Source organism: Ambystoma mexicanum, chromosome 8 (genome assembly GCF_040938575.1).
Source record: "Ambystoma mexicanum isolate Mex_15411 chromosome 8, UKY_AmexF1_1, whole genome shotgun sequence".
Taxonomy (NCBI): domain Eukaryota; kingdom Metazoa; phylum Chordata; class Amphibia; order Caudata; family Ambystomatidae; genus Ambystoma; species Ambystoma mexicanum.
In genome coordinates, this window is record NC_090929.1 from 755314573 (window position 1) to 755339414 (window position 24842).

At 50.8% G+C, this 24842-nt stretch overlaps 1 protein-coding gene across 1 annotated transcript in view; it reads right to left on the reverse strand.

Moving 5' to 3' along the window:
* HELLS (helicase, lymphoid specific) overlaps positions 1–24842 on the reverse strand; it is a 588544-nt gene that overhangs the window by 178582 nt on the left and 385120 nt on the right. The window contains exon 18 of the mRNA XM_069610592.1: positions 13072–13188. Coding sequence (XP_069466693.1) covers positions 13072–13188 — 117 coding nt within the window. The remainder of the gene's footprint in view (positions 1–13071; positions 13189–24842) is intronic.

Genomic DNA, 24842 nt, shown 5'->3' on the forward strand with positions numbered 1-24842 from the left:
CCATGTGGAAAGAGTGCGGGGTAACCTACAAGTTCTCCACCTCTTACCACCCCCAGACCAATGGTCTGGTTGAGAGATTTAACAAAACTCTCAAGGGCATGCTAGGTGCTTTGGAAGAGCCCCTAAGGAGGAAATGGGATCTCCTCCTGCCATGCCTGCTGTTTGCTTACAGAGAGGTACCTCAAGAGGGTGTTGGTTTCAGCCCCTTTGAGTTACTCTTTGGACATCCCGTGAGGGGGCCCCTCGCCTTGATCCGAGAAGGCTTGGAAGCCACCCCTCCAGGTCCCGCCAAGCAAGTGGGGGACTATGTGTTAGGCCTCAGGCGGAGGATGACACAAATGATGGGTCAGGCAACAGCAAATCTCAAGGCCAGCCAGGAATTGAATAAGTACTGGCATGACCTGAAAGCTTCGCAAGTGGATTGGACTCCGGGACAGGAAATCCTTGTGATGGAGCCTACCAAGCCTAGAGCTTTGGCAGACAAGTGGACTGGACCCTTCAGGATCATCTCCAAGATGGGCGAAGTCAATTATCTGGTGGACATGGGAGCCTCTGGGGTAGCCCCCCAGGTATTCCATGTCAACAGGCTCAAGCCTTTCCACAGGCGAGCAGAGGTCTCATGTCTCTTGCTAGCTTCAGGGCAAGAAGAGGATGAGAGTGAGCCCCTTCCTGATTTGCTGCATAGCAACCCTCAGGATGGCTCAGTGGAGGGAGTACAACTCTCTCCCGATTTGACAACAGAGCAGCAGAGGGCCTGCCGGGCTTTGCTCCAGCAGTATGCCCCTCTGTTTTCACTGACACCGGGCCTTACACCGTGGTGTAAGCACGAAATTGACACTGGTGACAGTGTGCCTGTCAAAAGCAGGAGCTATCGTATGTCAGATACCGTCAAAAACCACATCCAGGGTGAGGTCGCCAAGATGTTGGATCTGGGTGTTATTGAACCCTCCACCAGTCCCTGGTCCAGTCCAGTGGTCCTTGTCCCCAAGGCAAGTTCCCCGGCGGGTACCAAGGATTGGAGGTTCTGTGTGGACTACCGAGGAGTCAATGCCGTCACCAAAACTGACGCGCACCCATTGCCCAGGGCTGATGAGCTCGTGGACACTATAGGTGCTGCCAAATTTGTGAGCACCTTTGACCTTACCTCAGGCTATTGGCAAATAGCTCTGACGGACCATGCCAAGGAAAAGACGGCATTCTCCACACCTGAGGGACTCTACCAGTTTAGGGTCATGCCCTTTGGGTTGAAGAATGCCCCTGCCACCTTCCAGAGATTGGTCAACCATGCGCTCAGTGGGCTGGAAGCCTTTTGTGTGGCTTACTTAGACGACATTGCCGTCTACAGTTACACCTGGGAAGAGCATTTGACACATCTGGATAAGGTGTTGCAGGCCTTGAAAAGGGCTAACCTCACTATCAAGGCCACCAAGTGCCAGATAGCTCAGGGGAAAGTTACCTATCTTGGTTATGAGGTAGGAGGGGGTCAAATCCAACCTCTCTCCAGTAAAGTACAGGACGTACAGAACTGGGAGACTCCCACTACTCAAACCCAGGTGAGAGCCTTTTTGGGCCTCACTGGGTACTATCGCAATTTCATGGCAGACTATGGAACCATAGCTGCACCCCTGACAGCTCTAACTTCACCCAAACAGCCTAGGAAGGTTAATTGGACTGAAGACTGTCAGAGGGCCTTTGATGGCTTGAAAGAAAGTCTGTGTAGGGCACCTGTGTTGAGTGCGCCTGACTACAGCCGACCCTTTATCGTCCAGACGGATGCCTGCGACACCGGAATTGGAGCTGTCTTGTCCCAGTTAGATGACAAAGGGAGAGAACATCCTATCATATTCATCAGTAGACAACTCAAGGGTAGAGAACTTAGGTGGGCTACTGTTGAAAAGGAATGTTTTAGTATAGTTTGGAGCCTTAGGCGTTTTAGGCCCTACCCCTTACGGGGTCCACCTTCAAGGTCCAAACAGATCATAAGCCCCTGAAGTGGCTTATGCAGATGAAGGGTGAGAATCCGAAATTGCTCAGGTGGTCAATTAGCCTACAAGGGCTAGACTTCACCATAGAGCACAGACCAGGGAAGAGTCACGATAATGCAGATGGCCTTTCCAGAAGGTATGTTGACCGTCTGGATGAGGGTGTCTATCCCGTGGGAGATTAGGCACCCTCCACCTCAGTCTGGGGGGGGCGACTGTGATGCCGGAAATGCATCTGAGGGACAGGGCCTCTGAATCCTTGTCCTTTTTCTGTTTTTACCGTGTGTTCTGTCATGTTTTCTGCCCAGGAGTCCATGAGTGACTCCTGGCAGTGCAGCTCTCTTTTGGTTTGGTGAACAGACCCATGGGATACCCTTATGGCACCCATGGGTAGGGGTACAACCCTGTGCCCCTAGTGTATGTTTTTGGGCACCTGTGGGTGGCCCACAGAGCAGGGTATGGGCTGGTGGCAGCTCCATGCTGAATTTGACAGGTGCTCTGGGTGTCCTCCATTTTGGGATACCCAGGCCCTGCCATTGGAATCAGTTGATTCCTGATAGGAAACAAGATGGCCCCTGTGGCCTCTTGCTTTCTATTGCCTGTTATCTTGTTTTTCCCAAAGTCCTGGGAAGCCCTGACTCTGTCCCTTCCCCCTGACTGGCTGTTGGGTGGAAGTTCCATATATGGTGTTGTTGTGAAGGCCCAGCTAGACTGACTGGAGCCTTCCCAGTGACTATGTTGTGGGTACCTCCTGTGGGTGGGACCTGGGTGAATGGAGTGTGTGACCAATATACACTCCTTGTTGTGGTTGTCTGGTTTCTGGCATGAGAGACAAAGACTGAGACAGCCCTGCCCGAAACTGGCCTGAATGCAGTGTGTAGTGTTGAATGGCTGGGTACTTGTCCCAATCCACATTCCTTGTTGTGAGTGTCTGAAAGGGAGGAGTGTGGCCTGAATGCACTGTGTGCCTGATTGGCTGACTGACTGCATGAATGCCCTTCTGTGTGATTGGCTGCTGTGTGTGTGCCAGCAGTGTGGATGAGAGACAGAATAGTATATCTGGGGACCTCTCACCACTGGAAATTGTTCAGAAGCATTCAGAAGCTGAGTCTCCACTCAAGAGTAACTGGATTTGCTGATCCTCGACGTCCAGCTGGAAGAAGAAGACTTGCTGTGGCATTTGCTTCGACGGAACTGAAGGTTGTCGAAATCGTCGAGGACTGACCCGAGAGAGGACCTGGTAAGGCGCCCTCTTCCCGTGCTCCGAGGGACCATCGAGCACCGCTGAATCTTCGCCGAAGCGCCCTGGAAGTCAGACCCTCGAAAGGCTGCCGACCCGAGACGGGACCGCCGAGGAGATCGAAGTGAAGCACCCAGACCTCGACGCTGTCTAAGTCCATTGCCGTCGACCAGGGTTCGCAGGTCTGTGTAACCGCTGGAGGCCCGTCGAAGTTGTGTTGCCCAGCCGTGGGAACCACTTGACGCCGTGCCGCCGACGACCGGAGCCGTCCGCTCCTTGCCTAAGAACATTTGACTCGAAGGACTCCCTCGTCCGCACGGTCGACCGCTTTTGCCCTGCCGGAGAAAGTCGAGGACGACCAACGCGCCGAGGAGAATCCGCCGGTGGGTTTCCCGCCACCTCACGATCCCAAAGACTCGAGCGACTCGACGCCCTTGCTGGGCTCCCGTCTCTACAATCTTTGCGGTCCAGAACTATTGTCATCGAGGTGCCCCACACACCTCCGCCTTGCAGGACGCCGACGAGCACCGCTCGGACGAAGCTGCCGCCTCTTCGACATCGTTCTACCTCGTTTGTCGACGGACGTTCGACGCCCCGTGCCTCCCGCTTGAAAGGGAAGGCATTCAAGAAGGGCCGTCGATTCCCCGTCGCCGAACCCCGAGGTCTTTGACGTTTCTCGACGCCTCTCGACGATCCGTGACTCCTGCTTAAAAGGGGGTCATTCAAGAAGGATCTGTCGACGCCTCTTCGAAGAACTCGACTCCACCAGGTACATTGGGGGGGTAAAAACATTGTAGGAGAGAATAAGACTGTTGAACAATATATGGACTGGGCTTGTGTCATATCCCTTTATTTTACAGGTTGCCCAGGTGGGGGGATCTCCACACAGAACTGTGTCCAGTAGCTAGGGCCAGTATTCTGCCTATTGTTTCAACCATCTTTTATCTCTCCTCTCTCTATTGCTGGTTTCCTTCTTATTGATCTGTGTGCCATTTTTACAGTATTGTGAATGCACTTTAATGAGGTCTAATATTAGTGGTACCACTTTAGAATTGTAGATATTTATCATTATTGGTTTTCCTGAGCACAAAGTGCGTTGTTGTGATATGTGTACATAACCCTTGAATATTAATTATATAAAGACTGTGTTTTCAGTAATACAGTGTGTGGACATTCCTTTGTGGGGGGCTTGGGGATACACTGTTCTTAAGAACCAGCCTGCATCACCTCCTGAGAAGCTAGGCCTTGATTGCTCGTCCATCGCTACCGTATTAGAGAATCTTGGCTGGGGTCCTCTGTGCCTCTCCTCTACCATATAGAGAGCGGAAGTACAGACCCCCCCACCGGTCTTGACACACAACACAAGGTAAGTTCTGACTGTACAGTACCTTTAGGTTGAAGAAAAGTGAAGCAGGTGGCTTTTGTTCCTGTGCAGCTCTGCCGATCCTGGTATCCCTGTGCCTCAGTCGTGGGGACAAGGGGACTCCTGCACTGCAATGGGACTGTCACCGACCGCAACCGGGAATCTCCAAACAAGTGGCACTTCAGTGTTTCAACTCCTCGCGTCTACCACAAATAGCAACACTGCGGTTCCTGGCTGTCAAGATGCTTTCCTTGCATCTGGGGTCCTGCACTCTGTTGAGGGGGCTCAGGCTCTGTCAGTCCTGCTTCCTGGGAGTCCGAGGGATCTTCCTGGAGTTCTTGGCTAGCTTTTAAAAAAACGCACAGGATCTGGTGTTCCTCTCCCTGGCTATTCGGTTCCAGCAGCGACTGCAGTGGAAATTCAAAGTAAGCCACCTGAACATCATCTCGCAGCTGGTTGGAGTTGATTTGTCCCACCAAATCAAGGTAGAATTGGTCCTTGCACCGCTTCTCCAGTCAAAACGAAAATGGAGTTTCAGCACAACAGCAGGGCTTCATCAGGCTAACCAACAGTCCAGGAGTTGCAGCAGGGGTCCTCTTAGTTCTTCCTCGGATTCCTTCGTCCAGTGGTCGACTTTTATGCAGGTTTCTCCCATTCATTCCAGCCTAGCTGTCACCCACCCAGCCGGGTGGCTGTCCTTGCCGGACAGCCAGCCGGCCAATCAGCTGAGAGTGCATTCTGGTCTCCTAGGAGACTAAGCACAGGGAGTTTCAGGCACCTCCCTCGCTTCCTGCCCCATCCAGACACCATGGAGCCAGAGGCGGGCTTCACTTGTGAATCCCGCCAAAGACAAAACGAACAAAGGGACCAAACCTGGTTTGGCACGCAGAGTAAATCTCAAGAAGGACATTTCCACAAAGAAACGGTGAAAAAAGACAACCAGGACCATTTAGACAAAAATGGCACCCTTGGGTGCTTTACTGCAGCTGCGAACGCAGAACGCGGTAAAGGCACGCTACGGTAGTTAAAAGGAACAAGTTACTTACCTGTAACTGTTCTCCAGCATGGGTCTGGCATGGATTCACATGCTCATGAATATTCCCCGTCGTCAGGCTGGGAATCCTCGGTAAAGAAAAAAACAGTATCAGTTTCGTTTCTGATCTGTCTTTCGTAGTAATAACCAATCACTGGTCTCTGCGTCATACTGACCACAGCCAATGACTGCCCTCTACCTAAGCACCGCCTCTGGCAGCCATCTTCAGATTTGGAAGCACGTGAAGTGGCAGTATGACCAAGTGAAGAGCCGCAGAGGGGTAGGCGGGAGGGTTCGCATGTGAATCCATGCCAGACCCATGCTGGAGAACAAAAGTTACAGGTAAGTAACTTGTTCCTTCTCCAGCATGGGGTCTGGCATGGATTCACATGCTCATGAATAAAGAATACATAGCAGTACACACATGCACAACCACGGGAGGTGGCAAAGGCTCAACATTAAGCAGTACATCAAACTCAACATTAAGCATCTTACCTCCTCACCAGGCTCACCTCAGGCGAACAGGTTGCGCACCACTGCTTGGCCGACCCTGGACTCCTCCCTGGAATCCCGATCGACGCAGTAGAATTTCGTGAAGGTGTGCGTCGACCTCCACGTAGCAGCCCTGCATATGTCCAGTAGGGGCACACCAGAAAGGAACGCCGTGGTAGCTGCGATCGCTCTGGTGGAATGGGCTCTCGGACGGCCAGACAGCGGTCGGTTTGCCAACCGATGACAGTACATGATACAGCCGGAGAGCCATCTGGAAATGGAAGCCTTCGAGAGAGCCTTCCCCTGATTGACAGGTCTCAGCCGGCGACGAAGGCGACGGGAAGAACACAGGCAACACCAAGGGTTCGTTGAGATGGAAGTCCGACGGTACCTTGGGCATGAAGGAGGGGTGCGTTCTGAGCACTACCCTTGTGTCGTGAAAAGTCAAGTACGGGGCCTTGCAGGAAAGGGCCTGGATCTCTCCCACCCGTCGTGCGGAGGTGATGGCCACAAGAAACGCTGTTTTCCACGACAGAAACTTCAACGGGGCCGAGTGCAGAGGCTTGAACGGAGGTCCCATTAGCTTGGTCAGCACCATGTTGAGCTCCCACGCCGGGGCCGGAGCCTTCACCGGCGGGAACGATCTCAACAGTCCCTTCATGAACTCTTTCACCAGACGATGAGACCACAAGGACGTCTGGCCCGTGGTTCTGGTGTATCGGGAGATCGCAGCAAGATGAATCTTGATGGACGCGTGTGCCAGTCCAGCTTTGGCCAGCGTCAGCAGATACGGCAGTACCTGGGGAGCCGTAATCCGTAGAGGGTTAATCTTCTGTGCGTGGCACCAGACAGAGAAACTCTTCCATTTGTGTCCGTAGCATTTAAGAGTCGAGGACGCCCTGGCCTTTGCAAGAACCTCTCTGCAGTCGGCCGGTATGTCGTATCTTCCAAACTCTAGCGCTGCAGGAGCCAGGCCTGCAAGTTCAGCGATTTCGGGTCGTGGTGGAGGATGGCGCCTCCTTCCCTGGAGAGTAGATCCGCGTCCAACGGCAGCTTGATTGGCGGGGACGCTGACAAGTCCAGAAGGTCCGGGAACCATATCTGCCTCGGCCACGCAGGTGCGACGAGGATCATCCTGCACCGTGACCTCTTGAGCTGGTTGACGAGCCGGATTAGCAGTGGCAAAGGAGGGAACGCGTAGAGGAACAGGCCCTCCCAGGGGAAGGAGAAAGCATCGCCCATGCTCCTCGCCTGGGGAAACCTGCTGGCGAACCTCTGGCACTTGGAGTTCGTCGACGTCGCGAACAGGTCGATCTGGGGTGTGCCCCACCGTCGGAAGAGGCGATCCACTAGATCCTGCCGTAGTTCCCACTCGTGGCACGAGCACAGCTCCCTGCTGAATGAGTCGGCAATGGTGTTTTTTATCCCTGCCAGATGAAACGGCACCAGAAACATCCTTTGGGCGACGGCCCAATGCCACAGGTCCTGCGCCTCGGACAGCGCTGGGGACCTGGTTCCGCCCTGTTTCCTGATGTAAAACATGGTGGTTGTGTTGTCGGTGAAGATCCTCACCACCTTGCCCTTGAGGGACGGAAGGAAGGACCTGAGGGCCCAGAACACTGCACGGAGCTCCAGGACGTTGATATGGAGGGACTTCTCCGTCGGGAGCCAAAGGCCTCTCGCGTGCAGATTTTCGGTGTGTGCACCCCACCCTTCCAGGGAGGCATCCGTGATCACCGTCTCCTGGTGGTCTGGGGTCTGGAAGTCCATGCCCGCCGTCAGATGCGCGCAGTTGCCCCACCACCGGACCGCTCGGCGGAAACTCTCGTCGAGTGTGATCCTCTCCTCAAAGCCGCCCGTCGTTTGGATCCAGCGCGCGTCCAGGAACTCCTGCAACGGGCGCATCCGGAGCCTGCACATGGGAATGAGGTAGATGCAAGAAGACATCATTCCGATGAGGGACTTGATGGACCTCACCTTGGCCGCGTCGGAAACCAACATCCGCTGTACCTTGCCCAGGATGGACCTGGTCCTTTCCTCCGACGGGGAGGCCAGAAGGGACACTGTCGAGCTTCGCCCCCAGAAACAGTGCGTTTTCCGCGGGTACCAGGTGGGACTTGGCGTAGTTCACGGAGAATCCCAGGTCCGTGAGAAGTTGGACGGTCCTTGCCGTGTGCTCCACAGCGAGCTCCCTCGTCTTGGCTCGGATGAGCCAGTAGTCCAGGTAGGGGTAGACGTGGATCCCCTCGCGGCGCAGCTGCGTCGCAACCGGTGCAAGGCACTTGGTGAATACCCTGGGTGCCGACCGTAGTCCGAAGGGGAGGGCTTTGAACTGGTAGTGACGCCCTTGGACCACAAACCTGAGGAATTTTCGGTGCCCCTTTAGGATGGGAATATGGAAGTAGGCATCCTCCAAATCCAACGACGACAGGAAGTCTCCTTCCTCCAGCTGCCCCAGGACGTGCTGGAGGGTGACCATCCGGAACTTCTGCGCCTTGATGAACTTGTTCAGACGTCGCAGGTCTAGGATGGGGCGCCATCCTCCCGTCTTCTTCACGAGGAAGTATCTCGAGTAAACTCCGGAGCCCCGAAGCCTCTTTGGGACGAGTTCGATGGCGCCCTTCCTGAGCATCGCCTTTACCTCCAGGAGAAGCTGAGGGACGTGAAGCTCTTTCCTGGCCACGGGGGGGGGGGTCGCGCGGGCACCTTCTTTGAAACTCGAGCGCGTGGCCCCGGGCTAAGGCGTCCAGCACCCAACGGTCAGTGGAGATGGACTCCCACACGCTGACGAAGCTCGCCAGCCGGCCTCCCACCGGGGTGCTTCAGTGGGGGCCCGACCCCACCACGGCCGGTTCAATCCTGTTTCGACGAGGCTTTGCCTCCTTGACGACGACGGCGGGGTCCGCCAGACTTGCCTCGTCCTCTGTAGGCCTCCTGAGACGACGAGCGGGCTGCTTGACGGTAGGTGGAGAAACCGCCGCCGGAACCTTTGGAGGCGCCCTTGCCTCCGCTGCTCCGAAAGGGCGTCCGTCGTTGCTGCAGAACCCCAAGGGCCCGGGCCGTCTCAGTGTCCGCTTTAATGGCCTGAAGGGAATCGTCCACTGTTTTCCCAAACAGGTTGTTCCCATCGAACGGCATGTCCAGGACTCTGGTCTGTACGTCTTGACGGAAGTCCGTAGCCTTGAGCCATCCACGCCGCCTAAGGCACATGCCGTTGCCCAACTGGCGAAACCCAGTGTCGGCGATGTCCGGCATCCGCCCTCTTGCTGTCCGGTAGGAAGTCCAGCAGGGGAGCCAGTTTGTACCATAGCTCCCTGTCGTAGCGGGCCACGATAGCCAAGGCGTTGGCCGCTTTAATCGTCGTCGCTGCAGACGAGATGACCCTGCGTCCCATAGCGTCCAATTTCTTTCCCTCGCCGTCCGGTGGGGGGGGGGGGGGAAGTCGATGTGGAGGCCGCACCCCCCCCCCGCTTTCTTTCTGGCCGCCGCAGAGACGACGGAGTCTGGGGTAGGCTGCGCCCGGAGGCACAGGGGGGGCCGCGTCCGGGACCCGGTACTTCTTCTCGTACCGGTCTCTTCTAGCTGGCGTCGTGGAAGGGTTCTTGAGGAGGGCGAGGCCCTCATCCCAAATGTCGTCCAGTAGAGGCACCGCGAGGACCGTCTTCCTCTTGGCCTCGCGCCGTTGATAAAGGAATCCTTCCTTTTTCTTCTCCTTAGGGCAGAGTTGGAAAAGCTCGGATGCCCTGGCGATCATGGAGTGGAACTATCCAATCTCGTCGGGCGGAGAAGCCCTGGTGGGAGGTGACGACGGTAGATCCTCGTCGTATACCTCGTCGTCCGTACCCGTCGCTGCCGTGTCAGTCCCCGTATCATCCCCTCGGGTGGACGGGGAGGAGGGCTGGACGGGGCGCGACGGCTGAAAAGGAGGTGGAGGGTGAATCCTTTTCTTGGGCGGGGGAACACCAGAAGGTCCCGGTTCAGGATCCCCCGACGGGAGAGTTTCCTCCGTCGGCAACGGTAGTCTCATCCTTATCTCTGAGCATAAGGACTGTATAGCCAACAAAATGGCCGCCGAGTTGTCTTGCGGCGCTGGCAGAGGGGAATCCGACAGGCGATCAGGGGCCCCGTCGGCACCCTCGACGATGTCGTCACCTGCGTCGGGATCCATCCCGACGGGCCGGTCTTCATCCACGCCAAGGCCGTGGCTTAAGACCTCGATCAGCTCTTCCTCCGAGGTTGAGGCCGAATCTACGACGACGCCCTGCCCCCCCCCCTTTTTCTTCCCCGCCGGGGATTTCACGGGGGTCCTATCGATGGGCACAAAAGAGGACTCCCTCCGAGGTGGCAGGGAGACTGCGCCCCGAGGTCGCCACCACTGGTGTAGCCTCCACAGGCTGAGCCAGGGCCGCCGCGACAGTATCGATAGAGGGCTTGGCCGGATGGATTAAGGCCTTCACCACCTTAGGTGCGCTCACCGCCTTATCCTTGGGGGGGGGGGGGGGACACTGCCTCGCTCCCCCTCCGATGGGGCCTTCGAGCTCGACCGGGGCCTCTCCAGGAGCTTCGCCGGGTGCTCGCCCTTCCTCTTACCCGACCCAGAGCGTTGGCTCGTGGCTGATGGTGCCGGGGAGGGTGCGCCCTGCCTGGCGCCCGTAGAGCCCGACCGTTCGGCGCTCCCGGTGCCAGCGGACTCGCAGTGCTTGGCCTTGTGTTGGACCCCCGTCGCCGGGGCGTCCTCAAAGGTCTTAGAAGACCGCTCGGATTTCTTCCTCTTCTTCTCGCCTGACGGGCTCTTCCCTTCCAGCCAGTTGGCGAGACGTTGATGGCGGTCCTTCATGGTCCGCTCCGACATATTGCCGCCAAACGCACAGTCCTTCTCCACGTGCGTCTTGTCCTCATGTAAGCAGTAGAGACAAAAGGAGTGTTCGTCCTCCTTAAAGACGTTCTGCAGCTGGCATCCAGGGCACATCCTGAACAGCTTTCCGGGCGTCGAGCTTCCCTTCTCCTGGGCCATGTCCGGGCCTGAGAAGCTTCTGGAGTCCTCCAAAAGCATAGCTCGATGAATCTTCACCCTTGAGGGGCGCAGACGAATCCAACACGGGTCCCCGTTGATCGGATGGAGAGTCGGTGGAGCTTGAGGCTCTTTTGACCGAAAAAACGAAGTTTTTGAAAAAAACGTGAAAAAAATAGCACTAACGCTCGAGAGCAATAGCACGAGGATCCCAACACATGAACGTGCGGTAAAAATCTGAAGATGGCTGCCAGAGGCGGTGCTTAGGTAGAGGGCAGTCATTGGCTGTGGTCAGTATGACGCAGAGACCAGTGATTGGTTATTACTACGAAAGACAGATCAGAAACGAAACTGATACTGGTTTTTTCTTTACCGAGGATTCCCAGCCTGACGACGGGGAATATTCATGAGCATGTGAATCCATGCCAGACCCCATGCTGGAGAAGTAAACCACTGCCACCAGTCATTCATCGAGGAAAGGGTAACAAAATTGTTACATGAGAAGCTAGACAACGAGCATACTAAGTAGCCCCTTCAGCACCCTATTGTAAGATGGTGTGTGCTGGGTCTGTAAAGTTACAAATGTAAGTAAAGTCAATTTCACTTTACTGCTCTTGGAAACAGTAGTTTATCCAAAAGAAACAGAGCAAACGCATTAAAATACGACAGCGTGGGGAAAAAGGGTCTTACTCAAAATACAAGTCCTCAAAATCCAGCAAAGTTGCTGGGGGTCTCTACGGTAGAGGGGAATTGGCACATTTCTGCGAATTCTCCCCAACATGCGACATCTCGGGTTTTGCTGCAATTGTTCGAGGGGACAGTAGCAAAGACTTACTGAGCTCCCTTGCATTATCTACCTGGTCTTGAGAACATTTTGGCCTGGTCTAGGAGTGGACTGACACTTTCAGCTGAAAACAAGTAAAAAAATAACTCAGACTAACTATCTGCGTTTGGGCCAACCATATCGAATAGTTCCGTCTGGGCAAATCCAAAGTTCTAAGCAAAGAATGTTCTTTTAACAGAACTAGTGCTCAGACATGCCAACGGAGTCTGCAGAATCAAGCCCGGCCTGAAGAGCCAGTCAGCCAAAGCTCATTGAACTCATCTCTGATCTCACCCTCAGGCATATGGATCACAGCCTCAGAAATTACTGTCCACAACACAAATATTTTGCCAGGATGCATGGAGGGCTTTAAAGGGGAAGTTCACTCAAAAAGAAATTGGCCATAATTAAAAATATAGATTTTTTTCTAAAAGGTTCTGATGAAAAGTAAGCTGCAAATGTGACTTTAAGTTCTGCTTTTAAAGGACTTGGAGCATCTATTTTGTATGAAGAACCAGTATTAACTGTTTCATTCTCTGTTCTCACTGCAGTAATCAAGGAGCCCTTACTGTGAGCTTCACGTAAAAAGGACATGCAGTCCTATGAATGCCAAACCTAATACAACAAACCAACATTTTCAGAAAAAATAATTATGCTGACAAGTGTTGGTTTACTGGATTGGGAAGGTGTTCCAGAAACAATTGTGTAAGACTGCAAAACCAGGTTAAAATAAATAAAATAAAGACTTCCTGTCCACATCTTTCCAGAAAATCTGGCCACTGCAAGCTTCCTTTGCTTAATCAAACTGAAAACGTCTAAACATTTGGATGGCATTCGTGTTTGTGTATAAAGTTCTTAAATCATGAATAAACGATGCAGAAAATGCACTCTTGTAAAGTGTTCCAAATCTACACTGCATGAAAATATACAATAAAGTAACTGGGTAGTCAAAGCAGCTACAGTAACAATAAGCAGGAAAGCATTGTTACAAATACATTGAGAACAAATGTAACAGCCCATATAAATAGAATGTTCGTCTTTTAGCAGAATTATTGTTTTTAATTAAGTTTAAAAAAATGTACAGGAGGTAAAACAATCAAATGTGCTAACCCATTGCAAATACTTACCCAGTCACTGTCGTAGATGATTACTGTATCAGCAGCAGTTAAGTTAATACCAAGGCCACCTGCCCGTGTGCTGACCAAAAATATAAAAACCTCAGGATCCGTGCTAAACTTGTGCATCTAAAAAGAGGAAGAATTGAATACATCTCTCCATAAATCAAACACATTTTAGTAAAGATCTAGGCTTCATTTTGATCTAGGGTTTACATACCAGTGTGCATGCAGTTTTGTACATGCATTATTGTACAAGTGAATCATTTTTTGCATACCTGGCCTGTTAAGGGACGAGAAGCAATTTACAATGCCAGAATCTGACAGTTTCCAGTGCCTGTAAGAAGGTGCAGCATTAGGTAAAGAGCGCATATTCTCCTATAGCAGTGGAAGACTGGATCAATCGTCCAGAAATGAAGGTGCTTCATAAGCATACTATGTACTATCAGGTCCTATTGTAAAGCCTGCTTGGGGAACTGCACTGTTGGGCCTTGCACTCCTGCACTCCGCCAAAACACTACCAGTGGAAGAGATGCTGCAGTACAGCCCAACTTGGTTCCTTAGAGCAGCAGAAGACTGGTGCATACCCAATCCCAGTTTGGCTTTCCAGTTAATGCACCAACAACAAGGTTCCAAGTTTGTCAAAAGTAAGGATACAGACTGCTAGGTTGGTCAGGAAACTTGAGAGCAGGGTGCGCACACTTTCAATACAGGGGTGATGGTGGCAGCCACTTTCATCCTGGGGGCGAGGGGTGGGAGAGAAGGGGACTACACTATCTGCCCTGTTATAATTGTCACGCTTAACACAAGAGATTAGTTTAAGTGCAGGATCAGATTCGAACTTGTGTTGTGCTGCGTTGTCTTGCTCCCAAGACAAACGCATTGCCCCTGAGCTATCTCCCTCCCCCCTCCCTAGGCTTCTTCAGACTCACTCAGGATTTCAATTGGTTAGATTGTTGGGTATATTTTTCATGGGTTCTTATTTCCCCTACAAACTACTAGCGTGGCTTACAGGGAGTTCTCATGTTATCCTGACTCTCCAAGTAGTAACATGGATGATCAAGGAACCCTCCTGCCAGCACTGGAAACATCTTCTGCCAAATAAAAAGAAAAACTGACAAACCAGATGACTGAAATATTTCTCACTGAGATCAAGTATGTGTCACTAAGCAAGTGACCATACCAATTTTAAGACCATTGAAGCAGGTTCTTGATTTTTTATTAGGACCCAGACTATATTGAAACCACATTATCAAGTGCAATCGCCAATAAAACCCAAATCACTGCTCCTTCAGAGTAAAAATGAAGTAGACCGTCAGGAATGCCACTCAGACGAAATTTGGGAAGCCAAAAACAAGTCGGGGTGGGTGAGGGACCTAGGGGTTGGAGGTTTGCTATGATCAATTGTCTAGATTATCAATATTAATTTTAAACATCCCAATCAGATAAAGGACAACCATGTTTTCCTAGAAATTGAAATCACTGCAGTCTTACTGCTATTGCAAAAACTACCGCCCATGCCCCGCCACAGACACCCCCATGCACATCTCAACATTATCCATTCAGCCACACCCAAATACACATTTCAAGGACTCCTCCACAGGCAGATCTGAACTCCATTCACCTGCAATAACCACTAGCAGAGAATTATAGCTGCATCCCTGCAGATGCTTCCACACACATGCAAAGCTTTTTTTTTTAGGCAACTTTCCTGGTCATGACATGTGACGAGAGATGATATCCCTTTTTCTTCGGAGGAAACTCCCATGCCTTAATGCCCCCACCCACCTAGGAAAGGTAATGGAAACACTTTCACAAGATCTGTATAGAAGTCCTTAAACACTAACTTGCTTAAGACTCCTGAAAACACCTTTCCAGACTCGGGATACCAGTCCTTCAAATCAGACTTAACTTGCAAGATTCCTGAAAACATCTTTTCAGACTTTGCAAATAAGACTTCGAAACCAGCTACCATTGCCCTAAAAACGAAAGTACTGTGACTAAGAAGATGAGCAGAGTAATTAAGATTACTGAAGCAAGTAGCACACGCTGCATTCTAGTTGTTACAGGAACAAATCTGATGACGGAGATTTAAACCAGAAGGCCAGCTGACAGGCGACCGTGGACGCTGGCTGGAGAAATGCTGCTTCTGCTGACAAGAGGAACTGTGGGGCGGAAGTGGTGTCTGTTGGGCCAACCAGCTCACAGACAAGGAAGAAGGGAGCAGACTGCAAGAGGGAACATGCTGCAAGAATGCCAGAAGCAAGTGGATGGCTTCTGGGCGTTTTTCAGGAACTCTAAGGCAGCCTCCATGCCAAAGCCTAGAGGGACACAGAGGGTGCTGGAGAAAAGCAGAGCAGCAACGAAACCCTGAGAGATGGCCTCTGCCTTGCAACACACCACATACACCAGCAAGAACCATTGAATCCACTCGAGGGAAGAGTGGACGCCAGGGCGTGTCCCTGACTAAGAAACATTAATGAAATATGAAATTGAACAAATGAGCATTTCTCAGAGGCAAATAATAGTTTGTATGCAATACACTTATGAGAGAAATCCTGGCAGAAGAGTATACACCAGGCAGATTAAAAGTGCAAGATTGACACATAAGATTGTGTGTGCAGAACCCACATGAGAAAAGCCCTGGCAGGAGAGTATACTAGGAAGATGCAGTTCACAAGCATATTCATATGAAAAAGCCCTCGCAGGAAAGCACACCAGGTATCAAGTTGAACAGTGTGTATTTTACAGTAGTCAAGGAAGTCCAGATAAGGATACATCTGCAATATGTTGGAGGATAGAAGAAACCTCACCGGATAGTACACCAAGTATCTGAGCAAAATACAGACTATCAGCCAAGTTGTTCTGTATACCAGTTTTGTTGTGGAAGAAGCGAAAACGTAAGGAATCGATTATTTTTTAACAAATAATATTTTTGGAGATTTCAAAAAAAAAAAACAGTTAAAGAACGAACACCCCCCCACCAAGGGTGAGTAACCCCAGTGCCTTTCCTAAGCCCCCGCCGACCCTCCCCCGGACCGCCAAAGTTAATGTTGTAATGTTATCATTTAGCGAGTTGGCTAGACAGCCGCCAATTTTCAGAACCTCGGTGGTATGAAAAGCAGAATGTTAGGGACTGTCTCCCTGACGAAGTCGTGGAGGAGTTCTAGTCTGTTTCATTAATTAAAAAGGACACTAGGGGCCCCCAAATGTCAGGGGGCACGCATGTTGGGGAAGTGTTCTGATAAATTCAGACTCAACGTCTTGACAGTACAAGATGTCTTTACGCCAGAGGGCCACTGATGGTGTAGGTCCTCTGCCCCATGACATGGCCACTCTCCATTGTGCCAGAGTTAGTGGTAGTCATGCCAGTTTCCTTATTCCAGGTGAGAGTTGCTTAGTCATCCCGAGCAGGGCTGTCGTCGGGATGGGTTGCACTTCTCCTATTATTGCTGATGTGGTCTGGAGGATTTGTGTCCAGAATGGGGTAAGGTTAGGGCAGTCCCAGGCAAGGTAGACAAAGTCTGCCGCTGCATATCCGCAGCTTTCACATTTTGCCGATTGGTCCGATTGTTGTTTGTTCTTCTTTTGGGGGGGTGAAATACATCTGGTGCAGATAGTTAAAGTGTATTTGCTTTAGGCGAGAGTTAAGGGCTATTTTTTGGGTTTGTTTTAGAATGTGTGTCCATTCTTCGTCTGGTATTGTTAGCTGAAGGGACCTCTCCCATCTGGTGTTCGTGCAAGTATCGATGGAAACCGTGTCTGATGGGATGATTTATAGATTTGAGAGACTAGCCTGCCCTCGCCCTGGGCCTTGATCACGTTGTGTAGTAGCTGCCAAGTTGGAGGTTGCTGCAGGAATGTGGGGAAATGGGGCCTGTAGGGTACACCTGGTTCTAAAGTAGATCAACTTATCAAGGGGTGTGTTCCCTCCCCTTTCAGTTGCTTGTTGAGGTGCAATAAAGGAGCCTTCACTGACCAGGTCACCAAGTGATTTTATTTGTAGCTTTTCAACCCATTGATGGAAGACCTTTTCAGAAGTTAAGGGGATCCCTGGAATGAATTTGATTGGAAGGAGGGGCGAATATCTCACCTGAACATTGTATTTTCGTGCGAGTTTATTTCCATACCCCGAAAGTCGCTAGGACCACATTCATCATGTTAGTAGGCACTGGGAGTTAACTTATGATCACAGCCCTTAATAGATTGGGTGTTGCCAGTGCTCGTTCCATTTGCACGTGTGGTCTGATGAAATGCATGGCATACCAAAAGCTAAGGAATTGTGTCTGGGCTGCCCAGAAATATCTTTCCAAGTCAGGAAGGGCAAGACCACCACTAGATACAGGGAGCATCAGTGTCGAATGGGTGACTGGCTGGTTTGCCGGCCCATAGTAGGTCGAGAACTATGCTTTTAATTTTTAACATAAACAGTTGTGGGATCAAAATTGGGATATTGGAGGATCGGTATAGTAATTTTGGCAATATCACCATCTTGACTAGGGAGGCTCTCCCCATAAGGTCAGTGGGAGTGATTTCCAGTGGTTTACTTTTTCTTGCAGAGTTTTTGCTACCGCTTCATAGTGGTCTTGGAATAACTCGTGGTAGTTTAACGACATCAGTATCCCAAGGTAGCGCACCTTTGAGGTCTCCCAAGCGAAGTTGTAATCGTCAGTGAATGGTTTGGTAGCTGAGTGAGTGGGAATATAATCGATTTCGTATTGGTTCATTTTTAAACCTGATATTGCTCCAAACTTGATCACTTCATGCATAATTGGGTTAAGATTCTCTGCTGGATCACGTACGAAAAGCGCCACATCATCGGCGTATAAGGATATAATCAGCCTGTGTGGGCCTATGGTGAGGCCCCTGTGGAGTTGTTCGAATCGTAGATTCAATGCTATTGGTTCTATTATTAAGGCAAAAATTAATGCAGAGAGGACATCCTGGTCTAGTGCATCGTTGCAACCTAATGGGGGAGGATCTCGCTGATCCCATCAGTATGGTAGCCAGGGGGGTCCTTTTATAGTAGGGAAACTATATGAATCGGGCACCTAGGCCCATCTGAGCAAGTACGGCGAACAGGAAGGGCCATTCCACAGAGTCAAATGCCTGTAAGGAACTGATTCTTGAATATAAAGCAGAGTGAAGAGAAATCCAGGGAAAGTGAACCACCCTCTGGAATAAGTAATTCCATCCTTCTGGAACATTTTGGGTTGAGTTAAGCATTCTATTTGAACATTTATACACCACTCAAGGCTAAACACATTATCCTTTTCAACTTGGTGTTAATTGTGAGAATTTGAGGGCCAGAATTGGACATAACGGTTTTGCTTTGGACATTCCAACATTGACAGATCCTTAATTTTGGTTTAAGGTAAGCAAACCTCTTCAAGCAGGGACAGAGGAATTTCCCCTTTGACCAAAACTAGGACTCCCTTATGTCGGAGTCTCGTTCCTGGCTCCTCACATGTGCCTAAGGACAAGTTGGTGGCAGCAGTTACATTTGTACAATTTTTGCTATATTTTTAGAATGCACATTCGGGTTTACCTACTGACATTGGCTAGTGTCCCAAGATGGCCATGCCCCCAGATTATTTGCTTGTTCTTGGACCAATTGGAATGACATGTATTACTCACCGTAATAGCATTTCTGATGATTGTACCCGCTTAGATTCACATGCTGTGCATATGGTCCAACATCCAGTGGTAACCGCACAGTCTTTCGGGGACCGAAAGGGGACGTTCGTATAGGCGTGTCTATTCCTATTCAGACGTATAGTGTACCCAAAATCCAACACACGCCGAGGTCCCTCCAATTGTATTTATTCTACCATGAGGGTATTTTTTTCTGCCCCAATGTTATTGCGAGTACATGAAGAGAAAGTAGAAAGAAGTCTATGTTCCTTCCACACCGAGTGGGGAGGCAGGGAGTGCGCACGTGAATTCAAGCAGATACAATCATCAGAAATGCTATTACGGTGAGTAATGCACGTCTTCCGATGCTCGTTAATCTGCTTAGAATGACATGCTGTGCATATACTAGTGTGCAGTACCTGGAGTTGAAGGTGGTTTGTGAGAAGGAACAGTAGAGAAAGGAGGTCTTAATACAGCTTGTCCCACCAGAGAGTCAGATCTAGAATTAGTGTCTAGGCAATAGTGTTCTGTAAAGGTGTGTACAGAACTCCAGGTTGCCGCTTTGCAAATGGACTCGAGGGGAACATTTGCAATGAATGCTATGGAAGCCCCAGTGCCCTGAGTGTGCTCTAGGCTTGAAGGGCAGTCCTCTTAGCAATAGTGTAACAGTGGGATGCATTTGACAATCCACCTTGAGATAGCGGATTTACAGACAGGATCTCCTTCTCTACCAGCTGCCACTGAAACTAAAAATTGGTTGGTTTTCCTCAATGGTTTCGTTCTTTCCAGGTAGAACATGACTGAAAGAAACCTGCACACACTAGATGTGCGCAGGCTTCTTTCAGCCATGCTTGTGGGATTCTGGAAGAAAGTGGGTAGTTCGATCGATTGGTTCACATGGAATTTCGAGATGAATTTAGGTGCAAAAGTTGGGAAGAGTGCGCAGAACTACCTTATCCCTGTGGACTGTAACAAAGGGGTGTAGGACAAAAAGGGCCTGTAGCTCGCTAACACTTCTAATAGAAGTGATAAACACTAGGAAGGCCGTCTTCCAAGTAAGGTCTTTTAGACTTTACTTTTACATTGGCTCAAAGGGAGATCCCATGAGTCTGGTTAAAACCACATTTAAATCCCATCCAGGAGCTGGGTGAGAAATGGGGGATGGATTCTCTTAACATTCCATAAAGGCCTTAATAACCAGTATTTTTCACCGTGATACTTTCTGCTGTGACGTGGTGTAGGCTGAGCGCGCAGCAAGATTAACCTTTAGGGAATTGAAGACCAGTCCTGCGTCTAACAAATGGGTTAGGTACAGCACAATGTGTGTGGGTGAGCAATCGATGGGATGGACGCCCCTAGTATTACACCAGATGACAAAGCGTTTCCATTTACTGGAATAGCAATAGCGGGCGTTAGGTTTCCTAGCTTCCCTGAGAATGTCCATGCATCTGTGGGAGCTGAAGGTGTCCAAACTAGGACCTCAGGAGCCAGGCTGCTAAGTTCAGAGTTTGTGGGTGTAGGGTCTCCCCCTGTCCTGAGAAAACATGTTGTAAGGGCAGGGTAGTTTTACTGGCGGGGAGAGGGACATTTCCATTAAATGAGCGAACCAGGGTTGGCGGGCCCACATGGGGGCTACCAATATCACAGTGACTGGTTCCTGGTGCATCTTGTGCACCATCTTGTTGAGAAGGGGAGTCGTGGGGGGGTGGGTGGGGAGCGTAAATAATTTCAGACCATGTTATCTAGTCTCTTTTCCCTTTGGAGCGGTTCTGGGGGTACCTGGAGGCGCAGTCTTGAAATTGGGCTTTCTCCTGAGTTGTCCACAGGTCGATCTCTGGCAAGCCCCATTCTGCGAAGACGTTGGAGACTAGGTCTTCGTGCAGACGCCATTCGCATTCTACGGGCAGTGGGAAATCTCTGCTGAGCATGTCTGCCAGAAGATTGAGTTCCCCTGGAACATGTTGGGACAACAGAAACATCTTGTGTTTGAGAGCCCACATCCAAATGTTTTGGGACAGTTTGGATAGCCCTGGAGAGTGTGCCCCCTTGTTTGTTTAGGTAATACATGGCCGTGGTGCTGTCTGTCAGAACCAGAACTGTCTTCCCTTGTAGTGGAGTCTGAAAGGCTTTCAGTGCCTTGAACACTTAATAGCTCTATCAGATTTATATGGTTGGGGACCAGGCGAGCCCTCCCACCCCGTGAGATGAGCATCGTGAGAGTGGCTTCCACTGCGGCGGTGGTGAAGGACTTCCCCTTCAAGAGGTTTTCCCTCGACCAACATTGCAGAGAGAACCAGGGCTGGTGAGACAACTACCAGATCCTCCCATTGTCCGCTGGCCTGACACCACTGGCTGTTGAGCCACTCTTGCATGGGATGCAGGCGCGCATGGGTAACCAAGTATATGCATGACGCCATCATACCTAGCAGCCGCATGGCCTTGCGTACCATCAACTCCAGACTGGCTATATATTGAGGGATCTGAAAAAGCATGTTCTGAAGCCTCTCGGAGGGGAAGATGAGGCCGTCCTTCGTCCGGATTAGAGCCCCCAGAAATTGTTTTACATGACTGGGGGCTAGACTGGACTTCTCGTTAATAAAGAATCCCAGACTGAACAGAAGGTCTACGGTCTTCTGGGTGTTCAAAAAGCATGTGTCGTAAGAGTCCTGTTATGAGCCAGTCGTCGAGGTAATGGTAAACCGGGATGGATAGCTGCGTAGGTGTGCTGCCAGGACCTTTGTAAACACCATTGGCGCCGAGGCAATGCCGAAGGGGAGCACCTTGAATTGGTAATGCCTGTCCTCTATCATGAACCTTAGATATTTCCTGTGCGCTGGCAACATGGAAATATAAAAGTATGCATCTTTCATGTCCAATGTTGCCATGTGGTCCCCCTGTTTCAACTCTCAGATCAATTCCTGTAGCGTTACCATATGAAACTTTTGAGGTTTTATAAATGTGTTTGCTGGGCGCAGGTCTAGAACAGGGCGCATTGTGAGGTCCTTTTGGGTACAAGGAAGTACACTGAATAAATATCCTTGTTTACCTGAGGGATGGCTTCTATGGTGTCCTTTCCCAGAGGCGCTTCCACCTTGTTTTTCAGGATCTCCAGATGGTCCAGCAGGAGGTGTCGTGAACGTGTCGGTCTGAACTGTGGTCGGGCGAATGCCACGCAGTACCTGTGGGGGGAGCATCTTTATAACCCACTAGTCTGAAGTTATTCCCTCCTATGCCGCGAGGAAAGATGTTAAACGCCCCCCCCCCACCCCGACAGGGGCGACATGGGAGGGGACCTGGATCCGTTGGTCATTTCTGACCAGAGGCTGTGGCTCCTCAGGGGTTGGGGCCTCTGTCACGTAGTTGACCACTAGGTGGGTAGTTGGCAGGGCTTCTGGATGTTTGTCCAGGGTTCCAGTTTCCTGTGTTGTAGTTTTGACGTGCACAGGATTGGCCTCGAAAGGACCAACGAGAACCGCCTCCGCCTCCCCTTTTGGGGGGCTTCAGAGTTTTGTTGCACGGATTTAAGAGTCTCATGCTCTTTCTTGGCGGTCTCCAGAGCATCATAGACTGCTTTCCCCGAAGAGATTGGTCTCTTCTATGGGTTTGTTAATAAGAGCGGCCTGTGTTTCAGGCTTGAATCCCCGGGTTGCGGAGCCAAGCGTGCCGATTGAGTAGTGTGCCCTGGGCCAGGGACCTGCCTGCCGTCTCAGCAGTGTCCAGAGTGTTTTTAATTATATTCTGATTTACCTGCCTTCCCTCGGCCATGATGGTGAGCAGTCTGGACCTAGCGGGTTCAGGAACCTCCTGGGAGTCGAGAATGTCCTCCACAAAATCTTGTTTGGGTACCGCGTCCTAGGTGGTGATCTGAAAGTGCTCTGCTGTCTTCCTATTGAAGGCCATTTGATAGTCTACAGTCAATGCCTGGCGGGCCGCGGTGGTGGGAGGAGAATCCAGGCATAGGTCAGTGTCCTGATCTTGCATGGGGAGCGTCCATGGTTCTGTCTCCACTTGCTGGGTTTCCTCCCAGTTGTCATCAGGGTAGTCTTGCAAGAAGGATCTCCTGCCTCGTCATAGATTTCTTGGTAAGTGTCCATCTGGACCACATCTTCATGGTGGACAGAAGCCGAAGGCTGAGAGTCAAGATTTTCCTGGAAACATGAAGTGGATCCCCAAAAAAGGGCATCCACAAGATCTTAGAGGAAGGATGCTCTGAACATGAGAATCCTTTCTACACGGTCCATGCATCCTTCAAACTTTTCCCTGGTCCACTTAGATGTGCCAGAAGGGCCCAAGGTGGAAAAACAGTCTTCCTCATTGGCATCGAAAGGGGTTGTTGGATAGAGGCTCCTGACTGTCCTTATAAGTTTTGCGAGTACTGGGGCACCATGCCGTGTCTTTAGACTGGTCCACGGCACGATCCATGCGTTCAGATGGTGTCTTAGGCGTCAGCCCAACCTAATCCTCGCGATACTATCCTCAATCTCCACCAAATCGGCGTGAGTAAACTGGTCAGTGGTAGATCTACCGCGGCATCAGAGGGCCTAGCGGTAGATTTTGCACCTATGGAAAGGCTAGGAGGCCTAGGAGTAGTTTTCGGGCCTACTGGGGCCACCCGAGCGTCGGATGATCGCGCTTTGGAGTTTAAAACAGATTTAGAGGTAGCACCCTTAGCTTTGGAGTGCCCAGTCGCAATGCACTTCTGCAGATGCGGGGGAAGGCTGCTGATCCACCAGAGGATTCCGTCGAAATTTTCGGCGGTCCTGTTGGAGCCTTCACCGTTTGCCGGAACAGACTAAATCAGTGGTGGGGTTGTGTGCTTAGTGTGTCGTTTCTGTACGCCCCCGTCGCCGGGTGTTTTCCCCACAGAGACACTTACGTCAGTCCTAGAGGGGTCAGGGACGGGTGTGGGGGGGGATCTAGAAGCGTCTGCCTCAAGGTCCATGACATTCAAAAAGGATGTCTGGACATCATCAGTGCCCCCGTCACTTTCGGCGGGTGTGGCGGTGCGAGAAGAGGGTTCAGCCCGCAACACACCATACACGGTGCACTGCTTTACACAGCGCTCCTTAAGGGTCTAAGGCCGAAGGAGCTTACAAGCTGCACATCGCTTCTCGTCATGATCTAGGGGTAGACAAGAATTACACATTCTGCTCTAGCCTTTCCACGGGTACCTGACCCTATACTTCGGGCAGAACCTAACTGGTGTCCTTTCCATAGGGAAAGGTATAGACAAAGATGACCAGACCTAGAGGGCAAAGAGGGGGAAAGAGGAGAGACATAATGAAAGATATGGCCACCCTGACCCCCAACTCTCCCTACTGTGTAGGTCGGCCACATGGATGACTCAGCTGCCGGATCTTAAGCCCCGAAATCCACCGCCGTAGAAACTTTGTGCAGTCTTCGCCGAAGTTGCTTGAATCACTGTCGAAGTGACTTATGGGGAAATAACAGACAAGTCAGTAAAAGACATCTCTTATGAAGAGCTCTGCTATAGGGGGACCAGTTATCTGGGCGGAAAAAACAATTGGAGGGACCTCGGCGCGTGAGGGATTTTGGGTACACCACACGTCACGATAGGGATAGTGTTACAGACACCTATGCAGACGTCCCCTTTCGGTCCCCAAAAGACTGGATGCAATACTTTGCAGTTACCACTGGATGTCGGACCATATGCACAGCATGTGACTCCAAGCAGATTAACCACCATCAGAAAAGTTACTTACCTGCAACTCCTGTTCTCCAGCATTGGTATCTTTCACAGATTCACATGCTCTTGAATATTCCCAGCCAAGCTGGGCATCCTCAGTAACATTACAAACAGTATAAACTGCTAGTGCTCTATTAGAGTCATTTTGGGTCATATTGACCACAGCCAATTAGAGAGGTCCCCTTCGCTCCGCCCCTGGAGGCCATCTTTAGATTTGGCAGCACATGTAATGCTGTAGTATTAACCAAAAAAAAGCCATAGAGGGTCAAGAGGTAGGGTCGCATGTGAATACATAAAATCTACCAATGCTGGAGAATACAAGTTGCACACAACTTATTCCTTCTCCAGGATTGGAACTTTCATGGATTCACATGCTCTTTAATAAGAATACAGCAGTACATGCACAACCCAAAAATGGGTTGAGGCATAGCTCAGCAGAAGT